Source organism: Choloepus didactylus, chromosome 21 (assembly GCF_015220235.1).
Source record: "Choloepus didactylus isolate mChoDid1 chromosome 21, mChoDid1.pri, whole genome shotgun sequence".
In the NCBI taxonomy this organism is placed as follows: domain Eukaryota; kingdom Metazoa; phylum Chordata; class Mammalia; order Pilosa; family Megalonychidae; genus Choloepus; species Choloepus didactylus.
The window spans coordinates 6,128,489-6,150,118 of NC_051327.1; the positions used below are offsets into that span (position 1 = coordinate 6,128,489).

At 40.2% G+C, this 21,630-nt stretch overlaps 1 protein-coding gene and 1 long non-coding RNA gene across 2 annotated transcripts in view; one reads left to right on the forward strand and one right to left on the reverse strand.

The window, feature by feature from the left end:
* LOC119517027 (acyl-coenzyme A synthetase ACSM4, mitochondrial) overlaps positions 1–21,630 on the reverse strand; it is a 60,393-nt gene that overhangs the window by 25,993 nt on the left and 12,770 nt on the right. Inside the window, exon 4 of the mRNA XM_037813495.1 lies at positions 17,157–17,364. Within this exon, the coding sequence (XP_037669423.1) occupies positions 17,157–17,364 (208 nt within the window). The remainder of the gene's footprint in view (positions 1–17,156; positions 17,365–21,630) is intronic.
* LOC119517032 overlaps positions 1–21,630 on the forward strand; it is a 68,637-nt gene that overhangs the window by 17,097 nt on the left and 29,910 nt on the right. The window lies entirely within an intron of this gene.

Here is a 21,630-nt window from a genome sequence, read left to right on the forward strand (position 1 = left end):
CCTGAATAGCCGAAAATATCTTGAGAAAGAGGAACGAAGTGGGAGGTCTCACACTACCCGACTTTGAAACATATTACAAAGCTACAGTGCTCAAAACAGCATCGTACTGGCATAAGGATAGATATACTGACCAATGGAATCAAATTGAGTGTTCATAGATAGATCCTCCATCTATGGATAATTGCTCTTTGATAAGGCAGTCAAGCCAAAGCAATTGGGGCAGAGCAGCCTCTTCAATAAATGGTGTTTGGAGAATTGGATATCCATTTCCCAAAGAATGAAAGAGGACCCCTATCTCACACCTTATAGAAAAATTAACTCAAAATGGATCAAAGACCGAAACATTAGTGCTAAGACCATAAGATTCTTAGAAAAAAATACATGGCAATTTCTTAAAGATCTTGTGATAGGAGGTGGTTTCCTAGACCTTACACCCAAAGTGTGAGCAACCAAAGAACAAATAGACAAATGGGATCTCCTCAAAATCAAACACTTCTGTAACTCAAAGGACTTTGTCAGAAAGGTAAAAAGGCAGTCTACACAAGGGGAGAAAATATGTGGAAACCACATATCAGATAAGGGTCTAATATCCCCAATATATAAAGCGATAGTATAACTCAACAATAGAATGACAAACAACCCAATAAAAAAATGGAAGAGGAAATACAAATGGCTCAAAAACATATGAAAAAATGCTCAACTTCACTGGCTAATAGGGAAATGCAATCTAAAACAACAATGAGATATCATCTCACACCTACCAGACTGGCCATTATCCAAAAAAACTGAAAATTACAAGTGCTGGAGAGGATGTGGAGAAAGAGGCACACTTATTCACTGTTGGTGGGAATGTAAAATGGTGCAACCACTCTGGAAGACAGTGTGACAGTTGTTCAGGAAGCTAAGTACAGATTTGCCATATGACCCAGCTATTCCATTTGTAGATATATACTCAGAGGAACTGAAAGTTAAGACATGAACAGACATTTGTAAACTGATGTTTATCATGGCATTATTCCCGATAGCCAAGAGATGGACACAGTCCAAATGTCTACCATGGACAGGTGGATAAACAAACTGTGGTACATAAACATGATGGAATATTATGCAGCTGTAACACAGGACAAAGACACAGAACATATAATAATGTGTTGAGGACATTATGTTGAGTGAAGTTAGCTGGAAACAAAGTAACAAATACTGTATGGTCTCACTAATATGAACTAACATTAATGAGCAAACTTTGGGAGTTAAAAGCTGATAACACCGGCTACCAGGAGATAGAATAGGGTAGAAATCAGGCATTTGATGCTGAAGGACTACAGAATGTTCAGCAGGATTGATTGTACAGATCCAGAAATAGATAGCATAATACTGTGTGATGTTAGCACAATATTGTAACTACACTGAACAAAGATGTCTGTGAGTAAAGCTGAAAGAGATGGGCTAGGGACATGAATGACACCTGAAGTAAAGATAGAAGATAAAGACTGGGACTGTTTAACTTAGCAAATACTGGAGTGGTCAATGATTGTGACTAAATGTACAAATATAAAACTGTTCTTGCATGTGGGAGAACAAATGAATGTCAACCATGCAGAGTGTTGGAAAGAGGATAGTATTGTGGAAAAAATGTAATCAAAGCAAAGTGGAGTCTATGGTCAACAGTAACATTGTAATATTCTTCCATTAAATGTAACAAAGGCAATATACCAAAGCTAAATGTGTATGAGAGGGGGATATAGGGAAGGATATGAGATTCTTGGTAGTGGTGTGGTTGTCTGATGCTACTATTATGTTGTATTGTATGATATTTTATTTTTCTTTTTATTATCTTTTTTATTATTCATTAAAAAACTTTTTTTTCTTAGAAATCAATATGTTCAAGTGCTGACTGTGGTGATAAATGCACAATTGTATGATGATACCATGAACAACTGATTGTACACTATGGATAATTATATGGTATGTGAATACAGCTCTATAAAATTGTATGGAAAAATATAAACAGGGATAAAAGTCCTGGTGAAAACATGGAGAGAGGGATGTACATATTTACTGTTGGTTAGGAGGCAGAATGGTATGCCTTTCTGGAGGTCACTGTGGTGACTCCACAAGAAGCTAAGTATGTGGGGCCATAAGGTCCTACAACCTCATTATGGGGTATGTATTGGAAGATCCAAGAGCAGAAACATGAATGGACATTTGCACATTGTTTTTTATGGAGGCAGTATTCATGATTTGCAATGGGTGGAGGTGGCCTAAGGTTACACTGACTGAGGAACAGAATGATGAACTGTTGTGTGTACATACAATGGAATATTGAGGAACTGCAAGGAGTGAAGCTGTAAGGCACACAATGAGGTGAATGGAACCTGTAGACAGCATTTTGAGTGAACTACACCAGAAACAAAGGTAAACACTATAATGCCTCACTAATATGAACTAACTACAATGTGCAACTCAGAATTGAACCTTAGAGCACAGCTTATCAGGGGAATGCTTATCATAATGGATAGTAAACCAGATTGTAAGCTCTTACAGCAGTCACATCTATTCCTGAATTATAATGGCTATCTCCAGATTCTGGGATGCTGATCCCTTTATGTATAACCTGGTTAATCCCTGGAAATTTGGGTATCTATGTGACACCTGAAACTCAGAGCTAGAACTCAGGAGATATGATTGTCAGTATTAGCACATATAGCAACTGTTTAAAAAGCTGAAAAAGAGTCCAGACTTCAACTAGAGATACCAATGAAGCAGATGTATTTAGGACTGGGGCAAATTGGGCCAAAGGACAATACTGACTGCATTTTAAAGCTTCAAATTCTAAGTGAGACCAAGGGAAGAGATGTTTAGTTGGTGAAAGATCTATATTTCCTAAACAATTTAATTCATATGGTTTGTTCAAATTCCATAATTACATGGAACTTTTAATAGGAAGAGAGACCTGGTAGGTTTGTATAGGTTAGTATGAAATAGCAACATGTCCCAAAGTAATTTGGACAGAGAATAAAAATATATATGCTGGGCCCCCCTGAGAAGCTGGGGGAAAATTCAGAGGTGTTGGGCTTCTTCACCTGGATTGTTGCTGATGTTCTCACAAACATTGAGGACTGATGGCTTCATATGCTGAGCCCTATATCTTGGGGCTTGCCCTTATGGAGCTCATCACTGCAATGGAGAGGCTAAACCTGCTTAAAATTGTGCCTAAGAGTCTCCCACTGAGTACCTCTTTGTTGCTCAGATGTGGCCCTCTCTCTCTATCTAAGCCAACTCAGCTGGTGAACTCACTGCCCTCCCCACTACATGGGATCTGACTCCCAGAGGTGTAAATCTCCCTGGCAATGCAGGATATGACTCCCAGGGATAAATCTGGACCCAACATTGTGGGATTGAGAACATCTTCTTGACAAAAAGGGGGATGTGAAATGAAACAAAATAAAGTTTCAGTGGCTGAGAGATTCCAAATGGAGATGAGAAGCCACTCTGGTGGGCATTCTTAGGCACTATATAGGTAACCCTTTTTAGGTTTTAATTCATTGGAATACCTAGAAGTAAATATTTGAAACTATCAAACTGCAATCCAGTAGCCGTGACTCGTGAAGATGATTGTATAGCAATGTAGTTTACAAGGGGTGACTGTGATTGTGAAAACTTTGTGGATCACACTCCCTTTGTCCAGTATATGGATGGATGAGTAGAAAAATGGGGACAAAAAACTAAATGAAAATAGGGTGGGAGGGGGGAGATGATTTGGGTGTTCTTTTTTACTTTTTTTTTATTCTTATTTTCACTTTTTCTGGTACAAGGAAAATGTTCAAAAAATAGATTGGGGTGCTGAATGCACAATTATATGATGGAACCATGAACAATTGATTATACACTTTGGATGACTGTATGGTATGTGAATCTATCTCAATAAAATTGAATTAAAAATCAGTATTGAATCTTTCTAAAGATTTCAGGAGTTTTTATTTTTTTTAAAGGAAGATGTTTGGCATTTGAATTAAAATTTTTAATTATTTTTTTAATTGAGATTGTTCACATATCATACAATTATCCACAGGTCCAAAGCGTACAATCAATTGCCCATGGTACCATCATACAGCTGTGCATCCATCACAATTAATTTTCTTTCAATTTTTAGAACGTTTTCATTACTCCAAAAAAGAAATAAAGGTGAAAAAAGGAAACTCAAATCCTGCTATACCCATAACCACGCCCCGCTCCATTATTGATTCATAGTTCTGGTATAGTACATTTGTTACTGTTGATGAAAGAATGTTAAAATACTACTAACTGTAGTATATAGTTTGCAATAGGTATATATTTTTTCCTACATGCCCCTCTATTATTAACTTCTAGTTATAGTGTCATACATTTGTTCTAGTTCATGAGAGAGATTTCTAATATTTATATAGTTAATCATGGACATTGCCCACCACAAGATTCACTGTTTTATACATTCCCATCTTTTAACTTCCAACTTTCTTTCTGGTGACATACATGACTCTGAGCTTACCCTTTCCACCACATTCACACAACATTCAGCACTGTTAGTTATTCTCACAATGTGCTACCACCACCTCTGTACATTTCCAAATGTTTAAGTTCACTCTGGTTGAACATTCTGCTCATAATAAGCAACCACTCCCCATTCTTTAGCCTCATTCTATATCCTGGTAACTTACATTTCATGTCTATGAGTTTACATATTATAATTAGTTCATATCAGTGAGACCCTGCAATATTTGCCTTTATGTGTCTGCCTTATTTCATTCTATATAGTGCCCTCAAGGTTTCTTTGTCAACCCATTTTTTTTAAGATGGTTTTGTTCACACACCATATATTCTGTCCTAAGTAAACAATCATTCCCTATATGGTCACATATTTATGTATGCAGCACCATCACCACTATCTATATAAGGACATCTCCATTTCTTCCACAAAGAAGGAGGAAGAGTCAAAGAAGATAGAGTGACAAGAGAAGAGAAGAGAAGAGAGGAGAGAGGAGAAGAGAGAGAGAGAGAGAGAGAGAGAGAGAGAGAGAGAGAGAGAGAACATGACATCTAGAAAGCAACAAAAGGGAAGATAGAGCATTAAACTAAAGTAGAATAAAGAGTCAGACAACATTACCAATTCCAGGAGTCCCTTCCCCTTCCCCTATGTCCCTCACCCCCATATGCATTTAGCTTTGGTATATTGCCTTTGTTATGTTAAAGGAAGCATAATACAATGTTTCTGTTAATTATAGTCTCGCTTTCAGGTGCCTTGTTCTCCAGTTCCTGAGTATTTTCTTTTGCCTCTTGAGATCTGCTGTTGTATGTGTCCATTGCATCTTTCATCTCTTGTGTCATGCCTTTCATTTCCATAGATTCTGTCAGTTGTTTTTTTGAACATCTGATTTCTACCTTATGTATGCCCAGTGTTTTCATTATATGCATCATTTCTTTTGCCATATCTTCCCTAAACTTCTTGAATAACTTATTATTAGTTGTTTAAATTCCTTTATCACAGTTGAAGTGTAAGTTTGTTCCTTTGACTGGGCCATAACTTCTTTTTTCTTAGTGTAGGTTGTAGTTTTCTGTTGTCTAGGCATCTGGTTTCCTTGGTTACCCCAGCCAGGTTTTCTGAGACCTGAATGGGCTCAGGTCTTGGAAGGAGAGAATAGTATCCAGTTTCCCTGAGAGTGTCTTAGATGATTGGTACACCCAGTGAGGCCTCAAGTCACTGTGCCTTTCTGCCCAGCAGGTGGTGCCTGTTAGCCTGTAACCTCAGACTGTTGTAAGGAGGTTTGGCCTGTGGCTGTTTTCCCCCAGGTTCTGGGGTTTGGTTCTGAATGGAAGGCAGGTAGTAGAGCTGGGCACTGTCTCTTTTCTCTTAGAGAAGATAGACCCCCTAGGGAGAGGTCATTTACATGTGCGTAGTCTCTCTGCCTGTGCTATCTCCACTGTTGTCTGGGTCAGAATGCTGGGAACTGAAAATGGCTGAGGCTTTCTCCTCTGAGGTGAAAAAGGGACAGAAAGCCCCCTTTGGGGCCAGTCCACAGCCACCCTCTAGCTTTTCAAGATTAGTCATCACCAAAAGCCTCTGTCTGCTTTTTGGGGATTCATATCTTGTATTGAGCAGTACACTTTTGTTAATTAAAACCACAGCTGGAGCTCAGCTGTGCTAAATTCACTTGGTTGGAGAGCGCTGCTCTCCAGCACCATGAGGCTTTGCAGTTTGGGCTGTGGGGGGAGAGGCTCCAGGCTTGGATCTGCAGTTTTTACTTACAGATTTTATGCTGCCCTCTCAGGCATTCCTCCCAATTCAGGTTGGTGTATGATGAGTGGACTGTCACATTTGTCACCCTGCAGTTATTCCAGATTACTTACTAGTTGTTCCTGGTTGTTTATTAGTTGTAGGGGACAACTAGCTTCCACTCTCTCTATGCAACCATCTTCTTCCATCTGAATTAAACTTTTTAATAATTTTTGTTCAATATCTCTGGCAGGCAAAGTTAGTTGCAGCTAGTTGCTTTCCAATTAGCCATCCCCTCCTTCCTTGCACTAGTAGAACTCATTTTGTTCAGATACCAGGCTGTCTTGCACTTCAGGGAAGCCTGTTCCCCTCCTAGTTCCAGAGTTTAATCATGATTATCCTTAGCCAATCACTGTGATGCTTACTCTTACTAGGAATAGGCACATAATGCAGTATGACCAATGAGATGTAAAGGCTTAGGGGTAATGTTTCCTTGTTCATGAAATGTTAACATCATATCCTTGGTAACTCACTTCTTCCCATAAAAGTAGAAAAAGATAACATGAATTGCATTGTTTTTTCAATATAAATACAGGGTAAATTTGGTATGTGTTGAACTAAAGAGAGAGGAAGATTTTTCTGTGGAAAAAAACAAAAACAAAAAACAACTCAAATTTGAAGGCTTAGCAATAGGCCTTCTCAAACCAGTATGGAAATCTTTTGAAACACGGTTTTTAATTTTTTTTTCTTTTTAAGTAAAAGAAAAGACATAAGAATCCATGAGTGACAAGATTTTCAAGCAGTGAGTCCATTGTCTGACCTGTCTCTCTTTCCTTGAGTGCCTGATAAAGTTACATCTTCCTGGGTTTTCAGGCTGACTTTATGATGATGACTCCCATATTTGTATTTTTGCTGCCTTGAGTCTGTGACTCATATCTGCTGCCTGCTAGACATTTGGGTGTCCACAGACCCCACAATCTTAGTATGACCAACTTTAAAATCATTATCTTAATTTTCCTCTCCTGACGCTCCAGCAGACAGTACCCCATCCACCCAATCAACCAAGTTAAAAAGTATCAGTCTTGACTCCTCCCTCCTTCATCCTCCAGGTATGATCAGTCTCCAACTCCACTCAGTTCTTTACTTTGGCCTTTTCCTTCCATCCCAGCCTTCAGAGCTCAGATTTAGACTGTCATCATTTCTTCTCTTGATTACTACATTAGGCTCCAAGAAAGTCTCTCTGATTGTCATTTGGTCCTTCTCAAATTCATCCTCTACAAGCTGCCAGAAAGATCTATTTAAAATCCAAACCTGTCCTTGACACTTCCTTTCTTAAACCCTGACAGTGGCTTTCCATGTTTATAGGGACAAGGTAAAGACTGATCATGGCACATGAGATCTCCCATAACCTAACCCTGCTTGCTCTTCCGGCCTCCACTCTCACTTTATAATTTGTTCTCCAGCCTCTCCAAAACTCCTTGTAATCCACTCCCTGCACATCTCGGGCTGTGTCTTCCTTCCATACCTTTGCTCATGCTCTGCCCTCTGCCTGAAACACTGTCTTGATCCCCTCAAGACCAGAATCCAAGGCTCTAGACCCACAGAGCACAGTCCTTTTTACTAGGACAGGAAAAGAGAAACATTAGTCTGGCCCATAATTTTCATCTCATCCCCATCCTGTTATGGAGGTTCTGAAAAGTGTTCAGATAGGATTCTATCCTTGGAAGACAAAGGAAGGGGAAAGCCTTAAAATGAATTCCTGGAATAGAAGGTTGACTCGATGGAAAGTTAGCCCTCATTATTGCTGTATGTGGATTTCTGAAAGACTGGCTGGCTGTCAGAAGTGAGATAGCTCTCCTAGTCTTACTTGGAGGGAAATCATCCACAGCCTTTTTGGAGTTGTGACATCCCAAAGTTATTGGCTTGCAGGGGGCATTCCCTGCACCTTGAAAACCACCCCGAAAGAAAGGGAAAATCTCAATTTGAAATTCACATAAATTTAAGGCCATTTTTCTTTTGTGAATTTTGTGGCACCTTTAAGGTTTCTGAGGACTCAGAAGCATGTTGCTGAGTTGTTAAGGCCAGGGATCTTTGAGGTGAGGGTGCTTGCTGCCAAGGGTGAGCAAGACAACTGGGATGGGGAAGAAAACAGGAGAACTTCAAACTATAGGTATTGTTTAACCCATCCTTTAACATTTAAAAAAAGTTTGGTATTTTTATGAAGCACAAAAGTACATATATAATTTAAAAATAAGTAATTATACATATATCAGGGGAGTGTACTCAAAAATATTTTACTGATGGGATGCACAGTTAAATAATCTAGATACCACTGGGTTAGGGAATCACTACATGGCTGAATGATTTTGATAACTTCAAAGTAAAAATAATAGTAATTATAACTATTATAATACTTATGGAGTGGTTACTCTGTGACAGGCATTTCACATGCTTTATGACAACTGATTCCTTTATAACCCCATGAATAGATACTATCATTATCCCCATTTTACAGATAAGATACAGAGATGTTACTTCACTTATCTAAAATCACATAGCTTATAAAAGACTCAAACAAGATGGTGGCATAGAGAGGAATGGAAGCTAGTTAGTCCCCCCTGGAACAACTAATGGACAACTAGGAACAACTAGTAAATAATCCAGAATAACTACAGGGAGACAAATGTGACCAACCACTCATCATACACCAACCTGAATTGGGAGGAATGCCTGAGATTGAAGCATAAAATCTGTAAGTAAAAACTGTGGATCCAAGCCAGGAGTCCCCTCCCCCCCACAGCCTGAGCTTCAAATCCTCGTGGTGCTAGAGAGCTCTCTCCCAGCAAATGAATGTAGCTCAGCTGAGCTCCAACTGGGGTTTTAATTAACAAACGTGGACTGCTTGCTACAAGCTATGAATTCCCAAAAAGCAGACATAAGCTTTGGGTGATGACTGACCTTGGAGAGCTGAAGGGTGGCCACGGACTGGCCCTGAAGGGGGCTTTCTGTCTCTGTTTCAGCTCAGTGGAGAAAGCCTCAGCCATTTTCAGTTCCCAGTGACCTGACCCAGACAAGGGTGGAGATAGCACAGGAAGAGTCTATTCAAATGCTAATAACCTGCCCTAGGGTGGTTATCTTCCCTAAGTGGAAGAGGGTGGGGCCCAGCTCTACTACCTGCCTTCCACTCAGAACCAGACCCCAGAGCCTGGGGGAACACAGCCACAGGCCACACCTCTTTATACCAGTCTGGAGTTACACGCTGACAGGCACCACCTGCTGGGCAGAAAAGCACAGTGACCTGAGGCATCATAGGGTGTACCAATTTTCTAAGGCACACCCTCAGGGAAACTAGATACTGAATATTTCTTCCTTCTGGGGCCTGAGCCCATTCTGGTCTGGGAAAACCTGATTGGGGGAACCAAAGAAACCATGCCTAGATAACAGAAAACTACAACCTACACTAAGAAAAATGAAGTTATGGTCCAGTCAAAGGAACAGATTTACCCTTCAGCTGAGATACAGGAATTGAAACAATAATAAGTTATTCAAAAAGTTTAGGGAAGATATGGCGAAAGAGATGAACTGTATAATGGCAACACTGGGTGTAAATAAGGTAGAAATTGAAAGTTCAAAACACCATCTGGCAGAATCTATGGAAATGTAATGCATAACACAAGAGATGAAAGACACAATGGAAACACATAACAGCAGATCTCAAGAGGCAGAAGAAAACACTCAGGAACTGGAAAACAAGGCAACTGAAAGCCTACACATAGAAGAACTGATAGAGAAAAGAATGGAAAAATACAAGCAACATCTCCAGGAACTTAAGGACAAAATGAAAAGCAAGAATGTACGTGTCACTGGTGTCCCAGAAGAAGAGAAGGGAGAAGGGGCAGAAGCAATAATAGAGGAAATAATCAATGAAAATTTCCCATCTCTTATGACAGGCATAAAATTATGGATCCAAGAAGCACAACGTTCTCCAAACAGAGTAGATCTGAATAGCCCTACACCAAGACACTTAATAATCAGATTATCAAACATCAAAGATAAAGAGAGAATCCTGAAAGCAGCAAGAGAAAAGGAATCCATCACATACAGAGGAAGCTTGATAAGACTATGAGCGGATTTCTCAATAGAAACCATGGAGGCAAGAAGGAAGTGGGGTGACATATTTAAGATACTGAAAGAGAAAAGCCACCAACCAAGAATCCTATTATCTGGCAAAACTATCCTTCAAGTATGAGGGAGAGTTTAAAATATTCTCTGACAGACAATGACAGAGTTTGTGAACAGGATACCTGCTCTACAGGAAACACTAAAGGAAGCACTGAAGACAGAAAGGAAAAGACAAGAGTGAGAGGTTTGGAAAACAATTTTGGGAGATAGTAACACAGCAATGTAAGTACATTGACCAAAGATCACTGTGAGTATGGTTGAAACAGGAAGGTTAGGACCATGTGGGACACCAGAACAAAAGACAAAGGATAAAGACTGGGACTATGTAACTCAGGGAAACCTAGGGTGCTCAATGATTGTAATAAAAGGTACAAATATGTTTTTACATAAGGTAGAACAAATGAATGTCAACATTGCAATGTGTTAAAAATAGGATGGGGATACTTTCGGGCAAGATGGCGGCATAGAGAGGAGTGGAAGCTAAGTAGTCCCCCTGGAACAACTACAAAAAAACAGAAACAACTAGTAAATAATCCAGAATAACTGAGGGGGGACAAATGAGACCATCCACTCATCACACACCAACCTGAATTGGGAGGAATGCCCGAGAACACAGCATAAAATCTGTAAGTAAAACCTGCGGAACCAGGTCGGGAGACCCCCTCCCCCATAGCCCAAGTTGCGGAGCCGCGTGGTACCAGAGAGACGCTCTCTCCTAGCAAGCGAATACGGCTCAGCTGAGCTCCAACTGGGGTTTTAAGTAGCGAGTGTGAACTGCTCACTACAGGTACGCAGCCCCAAAAAACAGACAGAGGCTTTGGGTGATGACTGACCTGGGAGAGCCGGAGGGTCGCCTTGACTGGGTCTGAAGGGGACTATCTGTTTCTTTTTCGGCTCAGTGGAGAAAGCCCCAGTCATTTTAAGTTTCCAGGGCTGTGACTCAGGGAAGGGCGGAGACAGCACAAGCAGAGAGAGAGAGACCATTGAAATGCTAATGACCTCCACCTGGGGGTCTGTCTTCTCTAGGAGGAAAGGGGTGGGGCCCTTTCCATTCAGAACCAGACCTCAGAGCCTGGGGGAACACGGCCATACCGCCTCACACCAGTCAAGAATTATAGGCTAACAGGCGTCACCTGCTGGGCAGAAAAGCACAGTGACCCGAGGCATCAAAGGGTAGAGCAATTTTCTAAGACACACCCGCAGGGAAACCAGATACTGAATATTTCTTCCCTCTGGGACCTGAGCCTGTTCTGGTCTGGGAAAACCTGATTTGGATAACCAAGGAAACCATGCCTAGACAACAGAAAATTACAACCTACACTAAGAAAAACAAAGTTATGGCCCAGTTAAAGGAACAAACGTACACTTCAACTGAGATACAGGAATTTAAACAACCAATGCTAAATCAATTCAAAAAGTTTAGAGAAGATATCGCAAAAGAGATAGAGGCTGTAAAGGAAGCACTGGAAATGTATACGGCAGAAATCAAAAGTTCAAAAAACCTACTAGTAGAATCTATGGAAATGAAAGGCACAACACAAGAGATGAAAGACACAATGGAAACATACAACAGCAGATCTCAAGAGGCAGAAGAAAACACCCAGGAACTGGAGAACAAAACACCTGAAAGCCTACGTGCAAAGGAGCAGATGGAGAAAAGAATGAAAAAATATGAGTAACGTCTCCGGGAACTCAAGGATGAAACAAAGTACAATAATGTACGTATCATTGGTGTCCCAGAAGGGGAAGAGAAGGGAAAGGGGGCAGAAGCAATAATAGAGGAAATAATCAACGAAAATTTCCCATCTCTTATGAAAGACATAAAATTACAGATCCAAGAAGCGCAGCGTACTCCAAACAGAAGAGATATGAATAGGCCTACGCCAAGACACTTAATAATCAGATTATCAAATGTCAAAGACTAAGAGAGAATCCTGAAAGCAGCAAGAGAAAAGCAATCCATTACATACAAAGGAAGCTTCATAAGACTATGTGCGGATCTCTCAGCAGAAACCATGGAGGCAAGAAGGAAGTGGTGTGATGTATTTAAGATACTGAAAGAGAAAAACCACCAACCAAGAATCCTGTATCCAGCAAAGCTGTCCTTCGAATATGAGGGAGAGCTCAAAATATTTTCTGACAGACAATGAGAGACTTTGTGAACAAGACACCTGCCCTACAGGAAATACTAAAGGGAGCACTACAGGGTGATAGAAGACAGGAGTGCGCGGTTTGGAACACAATTTTGGGAGATGGTAGCACAACAATGTTAAGTACACTGAACAAAGGTAACTATGAATACGGTTGGGAGAGAAAGATGGGGAGCATGTGAGACACCACAAGAAAGGAGGAAAGATAACGACTGGGACTGTGTAACTTGGTGAAATCTAGAGTATTCAACAATTGTGATAAAATGTACAAATATGTTCTTTTACGAGGGAGAACAAGCAAATGTCAACCTTGCAAGGTGTTAAAAATGGGGAGGCATTGGGGGAGGGATGCAATCAGCATAAACTAGAGACTGTAACTAATAGAATCATTGTATTATGCTTCCTTTAATGTAACAAAGGTGATATACCAAGGTGAATGCAGATAAGAGGGGGGGAATAGGGGAGGCATGTTAGACACTTGACATTGGTGGTATTGTCTGATTCTTTATTCTACTTTGATTTAAGGTTATTTGTCCTTTTGCTGCTTCCTAGCTGTCATTTTTTTTTTGTTTCCTCTTTCTTTTGCCTCTTTACCTTCTTTGACTCTCCCTCCTGCCTTGTGGAAGAAATGTAGATGCTCTTGCTTAGTATGAACAGAATGTTCAATTAGGATGAACTTAAATGTTTGGAAATGAACAGGGGTGTTGGTAGCAAGATGTGAGAATAACTAACAGTGCCGAATGGTGTGTGAATGAGGTGGAAAGGGGAAGCTCAGAGTCATATATGTCACCAGAAGGAAAGTTGGAGGTCAAAAGATGGAAATGTATAAAACTGAATCCTATGGTGAGCAATGTCCATGATCAACTGTACAAATACTAGAAATCACTTCATGAACCAGAACAAATGTATGACAATACAATTAGAAGTTAATAATAGAGGGGCATATAGGGAAGAACTATATACCTATTACAAACTATATACTACAGTTAGTAGTATTTCAACATTTTTTCATAAACAGTAACAAACGTACTATATCAATACTAGGAGTCAACAATTGAGGGGGGTTGGTTAGGGATAGGGGAGGTTTAGAGTTTCCTTTTCTTTTTTTCTTTTTTCATCTTTCACTTTATTTCTTGTCTGGAGTAATGAAAAATTTCTAAAAATTGAACAAAAATTAAGTGTGGTGATGGATGCACAGCTGTATGAGGGTACCCAGGGGCAAGTGATTGTACACTTTGGATCTTTGGATAATTGTATGGTATCTGAACAATCTCAATAAAAATGAAAAAAAAAATAAAAATAAAAATAAAAAAGTCTATGAATACTGAAAAAAAAATAGGGTGGGATTGGGGGGAAATACAATCAATGCAAACTAGAGACTGTAATTAATAGAAAAATTGTATTATGCTTCCTTTTATATATCAAAGGCAATATACCAAAGCTAAATGCATATGGGGGGGTGGGGAATAGGGGAAGGATATGGGACTCCTGGCAGTGGTGATGTTGTCTGACTCTTTATTATTCTTTAGGTTAATGCTATCTTTCCTTTTGTTGCTTTCTAGCTGTCAAGTTTTTTTGTTTGTTTGTTTTTTCTCTCTCTCTTTCTCTTTTCTTTTTCTTCTGTCTCTCTACCTTCTTTGATTCTTCCTCCTTCTTGGTGGAAGAAATGGAGGTGTCCTTATATAGATAGTGGCGATGGTGCTGAATACATAAATACGTGACCATATAGGGAACCAACAATTATTTACTTAGGACAGAATGTATAGTGTGTGAACAAAACCATCTTAAAAGAAATGGGTTGATGGAGAAAACTTGAGGGCACTATATAGAATGAAATAAGACAGACACATAAAGGCAAATATTGCAGGGTCTCACTGATATGAACTAACTATAATATGTAAACTCATAGACATGAAATATAAGTTATAAGGATATAGAATGAGGCTAAAGAATGGGGAGCAGTTGCTTAGTATGAGCAGAATGTTCAACTAGGGTGAACTTAAATGTTTGGAAATGGACAGGGGTGATGGTAGCATGTTGTGAGAATAACAGTGCAGATAGGTGTGTGAAGGGGTGGAAAGGGTAAGCTCAGAGTCACATATGTCACCAGAAGAAAAGTTGGAGGTTAGAAGATGGGAATGTATAAAACAGTGAATCTTGTGGTGGAAAATGTCTGTGATTAACTGTACAAATATTAGAAATTTCTCTCACAAACTAGAACAAATGCATGATACTATAACTAGAAGTTAATAATAGAGAGGCATATAGGAAAAAAATACATACCTATTGCAAACTATATACTACAGTTAGTAGTATTTTAACATTCGTTCATCAACAGCAACAAATGTACTATACCAAAACTATGAATCAATAATGGAGGGGGGCGTGGTTAGGGGTATGGCAGGATTTGAGTTTCCTTTTTTTGTCTTTATTTCTTTTCTGGAATAATGAAAATGTTCTAAAAATTGAAAAAAAAATTGTGTTCATGTACTCACAGCTGTATGATGGTACCATGGGCAATTGATAGTGCACTTTGGATCTTTGGATAGTTGTATGGTATGTGAACAATCTCAATTAAAAATATATATATTAAAAAAAAAAAGCGACCTGGGCCCAAGGTGAGCCAAGGGAGGCTGTCTGCCAATGAGCTGGCTAAGGCTTAGCTGGGTAAGGGTTGAGATGTGGAAAGCACAGGCCCCAAAGCACCTGGTGGAGAATCAAAGCCAGGGAATATGAATTTAAATGTTTGGAATTGGATAGAGCTGATGGTAGCACATTATGGTGAGTGTAATTAATACTGCTGAATTATGTGTGTGAATGAGGTTGAAAGGGGACATTTAGAGTTGTATATGTCACCACAAGGAAAGTTAGAGGATAAAACAGGGGACTGTATAACACAGTGAACCCTGTGGTGGACAATGACTGCGATTAATAGTACAAATATAAAAATATTCTTTCATTAACTAGAACAAAAGTACGTCACTATTACAAGGAGTTAATAATAGAGTGGTATATGGGAGAAATGCACCCATTGCAAACCATGGACTAGGGTTAACAGTACTAATTTTAATGTTCTTTCATCAACAGCAACAAATGTACCACACCAGTGCTAAGGGTCAATAATAGGGGTATAATGGGTATGGGATGTTTTGGGTTTTTTTTTTTTTTTTTTTTTTTTTGAGCAATGAAAGTGTTCTAAAATTGATTGTGGTGATGAATGCACACTATGTGAAGATACTGTGAGATGTTGGTTATATGCTTTGGATGGATTGTATGGTGTGTGAATATATCCCAATAAAACTGCTAAAAAAAAAAAAAGACTCAAACAGGATTCACTGGTATGGCCCTTGGGAAGGAATTTGGGGATTGGTCATTAGGATTTGGTTTATATTAATTAGTAGGATAAATTTTCATGCCAACAAAGGAAACTTCCCTGTTTTTCAACAGGATTTACATGACTTCCCTTTCCATGAACTTCTCTGGAAGAATTCTGTTTTAAACATAAGCTATTTAACATGTTTTTGAAAGATGATACCAATAATTAACATTTTACTCACTTTCTTTTTTACGACTTGTGAAGCACTTTTTCCCATATTAGCTTATTTTATCCTCACAACATACCTTGAGAATACATGCAGTATAATTATCCCCATTTTACAGACGAAGAAAAGCTGAGGTTCAGAGAGGTTAAGTGATCTGCTTTGTTTGTTCATTCATTAAATAAATATTCTTAAGCACCTACTATGTGATAGGAACTGGGGATATAGTGATCAAGAAAACAGACCAACAGACAAAACCTCTAACTTCTTGGAGATTATAGTCTAGGGCAGAAATTGGCAAGCTGTTAATGTAAAAGGTACATGGTAAATATTTTAGGATACTCAGGCCAAAATGATCTCTGTTGCAACAACTCGACTCTATTATTGTAATATAGACACAGCCATAGAACATATGTAAGCAAATGGGCATGGCTGTGTTCCAATAAAACTTCACTGATAAAAACAGATGGGGGGCTGGATTTGGCCCACAGACAGTAAATAAGAGAACAAATGAACGAGTGTGATAATGTCAGATAGTGATGAGTGCTGTGAAGAAAACAGGGTACTGCAATAGGGAGTTGCTTTGACTTCTATTCCAGATAGGGAGGTCAAGGAAAGCCTCATTGAGAATAAAACATTTGAGCTGAAATCTAACTGGCAAGAAGGAGCCAACTGTGAAAAGGACTGGGGACAAGCAGTCCAGGGAGAAGGAACAGCAGGTGCAAAGGCCCTGGGATGGGGCATGTCCAAGGAGGAATAAAGAAGGTGGTCAGAGTGAGTCAAGAAGGTAGGAGAGTGGTGGGAGATGTGGTCAACCACAGACGGTACCTACCACAGGCCACAATAGGAAATTGGGAGAAGGGAAATAGAGGCAGTGATACATCCCTTTCTAATTAAAAGTCTTTAATTGGGTGATTCTTTTCTGGGAAGCATCCCAGATCAACTGTTTTGGAGTGCTTGGAGGCAAGCAGACTGAGATGTAGTGTGATTCGGTTGCTGCTGGTACTACAGACGAGGCCTGGAAAAGATACTCACTGAAATAACTCCTGGAAGCCGAGCCACCCATTTCGGCTCTGCGGAGACACGAGGAGTTTCGTCTTCAAGTTGGGACATGCTGACGCGATAGACTCCACCGTTGAGGCCACCTCCTCGCTGGCCACAATGCACTTGGCCTTGGATGCCTGGAGTCGGTAAAGAATGTCTTTTGCTGTCAGTTGAGTTGTTCCCGGCATGAAGACAAGCCCTGGGTAGGAGAGAGGGCTCCAAGCTGAACAGGACTGTTGTCATTAGGTAAGACTCTGCAGACTGTGAAAAGCTTGGGCTTTGTGCCTAGGTGGGGAGTAGCTATGGAATCCAGCCTCCAGCTACCCTGCCTTGGTTCCCAGGGATCCACTGGGTGCAGAGTCAAACAGACCCTGAGTATAATCCTGAACTTGCCACTTATTAGCTTTGTGACCTTGAACATGTTACTTGTTTGCTCTGTGCTTTTGTTTCCTTACCTGTAAAATGGGGATAATAAGAGTAACATGTCTGCCATATGTAAGCATTACAATGGTGGGTGGTTATTATGTAACATTTGAGTCATTATTATGTAACATTTAAATAGCACTGTAGAGCTTATGACACATTTTCATAAATAGTATCTCATTAAATCCTCTGAACCAGTGGTCTCCAAGGTGAGTTTTGTAAGACAATGCATTTGGGATGAGAAAAGAAAATATTAGAATAAAAATTTTTTAATTGAGATATTAGAATTCCTTTTATATTTTTTATCTCATTATTTTGTATGTTTTATAATATGCATAATACATTAATGCAGTAGAACAATGTAAACAACTATAGCTATTTGGGAGGGTATGTGCCTAAATATTTTTATCAATAGCATGTGCAACTAAAAAGCCTGGAGACTGCTGTTCTAAGCAACCCTGGAAAGTCCATACAGTTGTTGCCATTCAATGGAAGATGAGATTCAGTCACAGCAGAGCCAAACCTGGGGCTTCCCAGTGATCTGGTCTCACTGAGGTTTGCCTGGATATTTTGGTAATGCTTAATTTTATCTCCCTCCATCCTAAGCATGATCCTGAGATGGGCCTGATTTTAAAGTGTCAGCTCCTTATGAGAAGAACATAAATGGGAGAATTAGATGAAAAACAGGGGAGGTAGTTTTCACTTTCTGAAGTGTCTCAATGGGAAGAGAGTGGAGTGTAAAGCATTGCAAATAAGTACTATCATTTATTGAGAACTTACTATGTACCTGATATCTCACTTAAAATTACTCCGGGTGTGTAGATGACAACTCGTCCAGGGCCACAAAGCTAGTAAGTGGCAGAGCCAGGATTTAAACCCACATTTGCCAGACCCCCAAGACCAGGTCTTGTGCTCTATAGCAGTGACTTATTTCTTGGTGGGTTCCCTGAAGTTAGTTGAATAGGAAGGTATGAATTCCTGGGAAGGAGATTTTATTGGATATATTTTGAAACCTCTTACCTATAGTGGCAGATGGAATTATGTATCCCAGGAAAAATATGCTCTTAATTTGAATTCCATTCCTGTGGGTGTGAACCCATTGTTAAAAGGACTTTTTAAAGATGTTGCTTTTAAAGTGCGGCTAATTGAATCAGGATGGGTCGTAACCCTATTTCTGGAGGCCTTATAGAGAGAATGCCACAGGAAGGAGTCAGAGGCCAGAAGTCATCAGAATCCAGAAGAAAAAGGAGTGCACATGACAGAAAGCCAAGGAACCCCCAGGATTGCCGGCCAACTGGAACACTACCAGCCCGAGAGGAAGCAAGCCTTCTAGCCAACACCTTGATTTGGACTTCTGACTTTTGAAACCATGAGCCAATAAATTCCCATTGTTTAAGCCAACCCATTGTGTGGTATTTGTCATAGCAGACAGGAAATTAAGATACATATCATCTCCTCTGGAGAAAATGAATAAATAAATGATGATTAGGAAGTTGATCAAAGAAACTCCTTAAAGAATCTCAGAACATTCAGTCAATATAAATATAAGATTATTTTGCAGCCACTAGTTCTTAATGGCTCAGAAATTTATAGAGGTCAGCTCCGGGAAGGAGAAGGGAGAACTGCAGTGGCTGCTCTTATCGAAAACTCATTCTACTGATTCAAACTCCAACCATAGATAGACTGAGACCAGACACCAGAGACTCTGAGAGCAGCCAGCCCAGCAGAGAGGAGACAGGCATAGAAAAAAAACAACACGAAAAACTCCAAAATAAAAGCAGAGGATTTTTGGAGTTCTGGTGAACACAGAAAGGGGAAGGGCGGAGCTCAGGCCTTGAGGCGCATATGCAAATCCCGAAGCAAAGCTGATCTCTCTGCCCTGTGCACCTTTCCTTAATGGCCCTGGTTGCTTTGTCTATTAGCATTTCAATAACCCATTAGATCTCTGAGGAGGGCCGTTTTTTTTTTTTTTTTTTTTTTAAATCCTTTTTGCTTTTTCTAAAACAATTACTCTAAGAAGCCCAATACAGAAAGCTTCAAAGAATTGCAATTTGGGCACGTCAAGTCAAGAGCAGAACTAAGAGAGCTCTGAGACAAAAGGCAATAATCCAGTGGCTGAGAAAATTCACTAAACAACACAACTTCCCAAGAAAAGGGGGGTGTCCACTCACAGCCACCATCCTGGTGGACAGGAAACACTCCTGCCCATCGCCAGCCCCATAGCCCAGAGCTGCCCCAGACAACCCAGTGTGACGGAAGTGCTTCAAATAACAGGCACACACCACAAAACTGGGCGTGGACATTAGCCTTCCCTGCAACCTCAGCTGAATGTCCCAGAGCTGGGAAGGTGGAGCAGTGTGAATTAACAAAGCCCCATTCAGCCATCATTTCAGCAGACTGGGAGCCTCCCTACACAGCCCAGCAGCCCAGAACTGCCCTGGGGGGACGGCACTCACCTGTGACATAGCACAGTCATCCCTCAACAGAGGACCCGGGGTGCACAGCCTGGAAGAGGGGCCCACTTGCAAGTCTCAGGAGCCATACGCCAATACCAAAGACTTGTGGGTCAGTGGCAGAGACAAACTGTGGCAGGACTGAACTGAAGGATTAGACTATTGCAGCAGCTTTAAAACTCTAGGATCATCAGGGAGATTTGATTGTTAGGGCCACCCCCCCTCCCCGACTGCCCAGAAACACGCCCCATATACAGGGCAGGCAACACCAACTACACACGCAAGCTTGGTACAACAATTGGGCCCCACAAGACTCACTCCCCCACTCACCAAAAGGCTAAGAAGGGGAGATCTGGCTTGTGGAGAACAGGTGGCTCGTGGACGCCACCTGCTGGTTAGTTAGAGAAAGTGTACTCCACGAAGCTGTAGATCTGATACATTAGAGATAAGGACTTCAATAGGTCTACAAACCCTAAAAGAACCCTATCAAGTTCAGCAAATGCCACGAGGCCAAAAACAACAGAAAATTATAAAGCATATGAAAAAACCAGACGATATGGATAACCCAAGCCCAAGCACCCAAATCAAAAGACCAGAAGAGACACAGCACCTAGAGCAGCTACTCAAAGAACTAAAGATGAACAATGAGACCATAGTACGGGATATGAAGGAAATGAAGAAGACCCTAGAAGAGCATAAAGAAGACATTGCAAGACTAAATAAAAAAATGGATGATCTTATGGAAATTAAAGAAACTGTTGACCAAATTAAAAAGATTCTGGACACTCATAGTACAAGACTAGAGGAAGTTGAACAACGAATCAGTGACCTGGAAGATGACAGAATGGAAAATGAAAGCATAAAAGAAAGAATGGGGAAAAAAATTGAAAAACTCGAAATGGACCTCAGGGATATGATAGATAATATGAAACATCCGAATATAAGACTCATTGGTGTCCCAGAAGGGGAAGAAAAGGGTAAAGGTCTAGGAAGAGTATTCAAAGAAATTGTTGGGGAAAACTTCCCAAATCTTCTAAACAACATAAATACACAAATCATAAATGCTCAGCGAACTCCAAATAGAATAAATCCAAATAAACCCACTCCGAGACATATACTGATCACACTGTCAAACATAGAAGAGAAGGAGCAAGTTCTGAAAGCAGCAAGAGAAAAGCAATTCACCACATACAAAGGAAACAGCATAAGACTAAGTAGTGACTACTCAGCAGCCACCATGGAGGCAAGAAGGCAGTGGCACGATATATTTAAAATTCTGAGTGAGAAAAATTTCCAGCCAAGAATACTTTATCCAGCAAAGCTCTCCTTCAAATTTGAGGGAGAGCTTAAATTTTTCACAGACAAAGAAATGCTGAGAGAATTTGCTAACAAGAGACCTGCCCTACTGGAGATACTAAAGAGAGCCCTACAGACAGAGAAACAAAGACAGGACAGAGAGACTTGGAGAAAGGTTCAGTACTAAAGAGATTCGGTATGGGTACAATAAAGGATATTAATAGAGAGAGGGAAAAATATGGCAAACATAATCCAAAGGATAAGATGGCCGATTCAAGAAATGCCTTCACGGT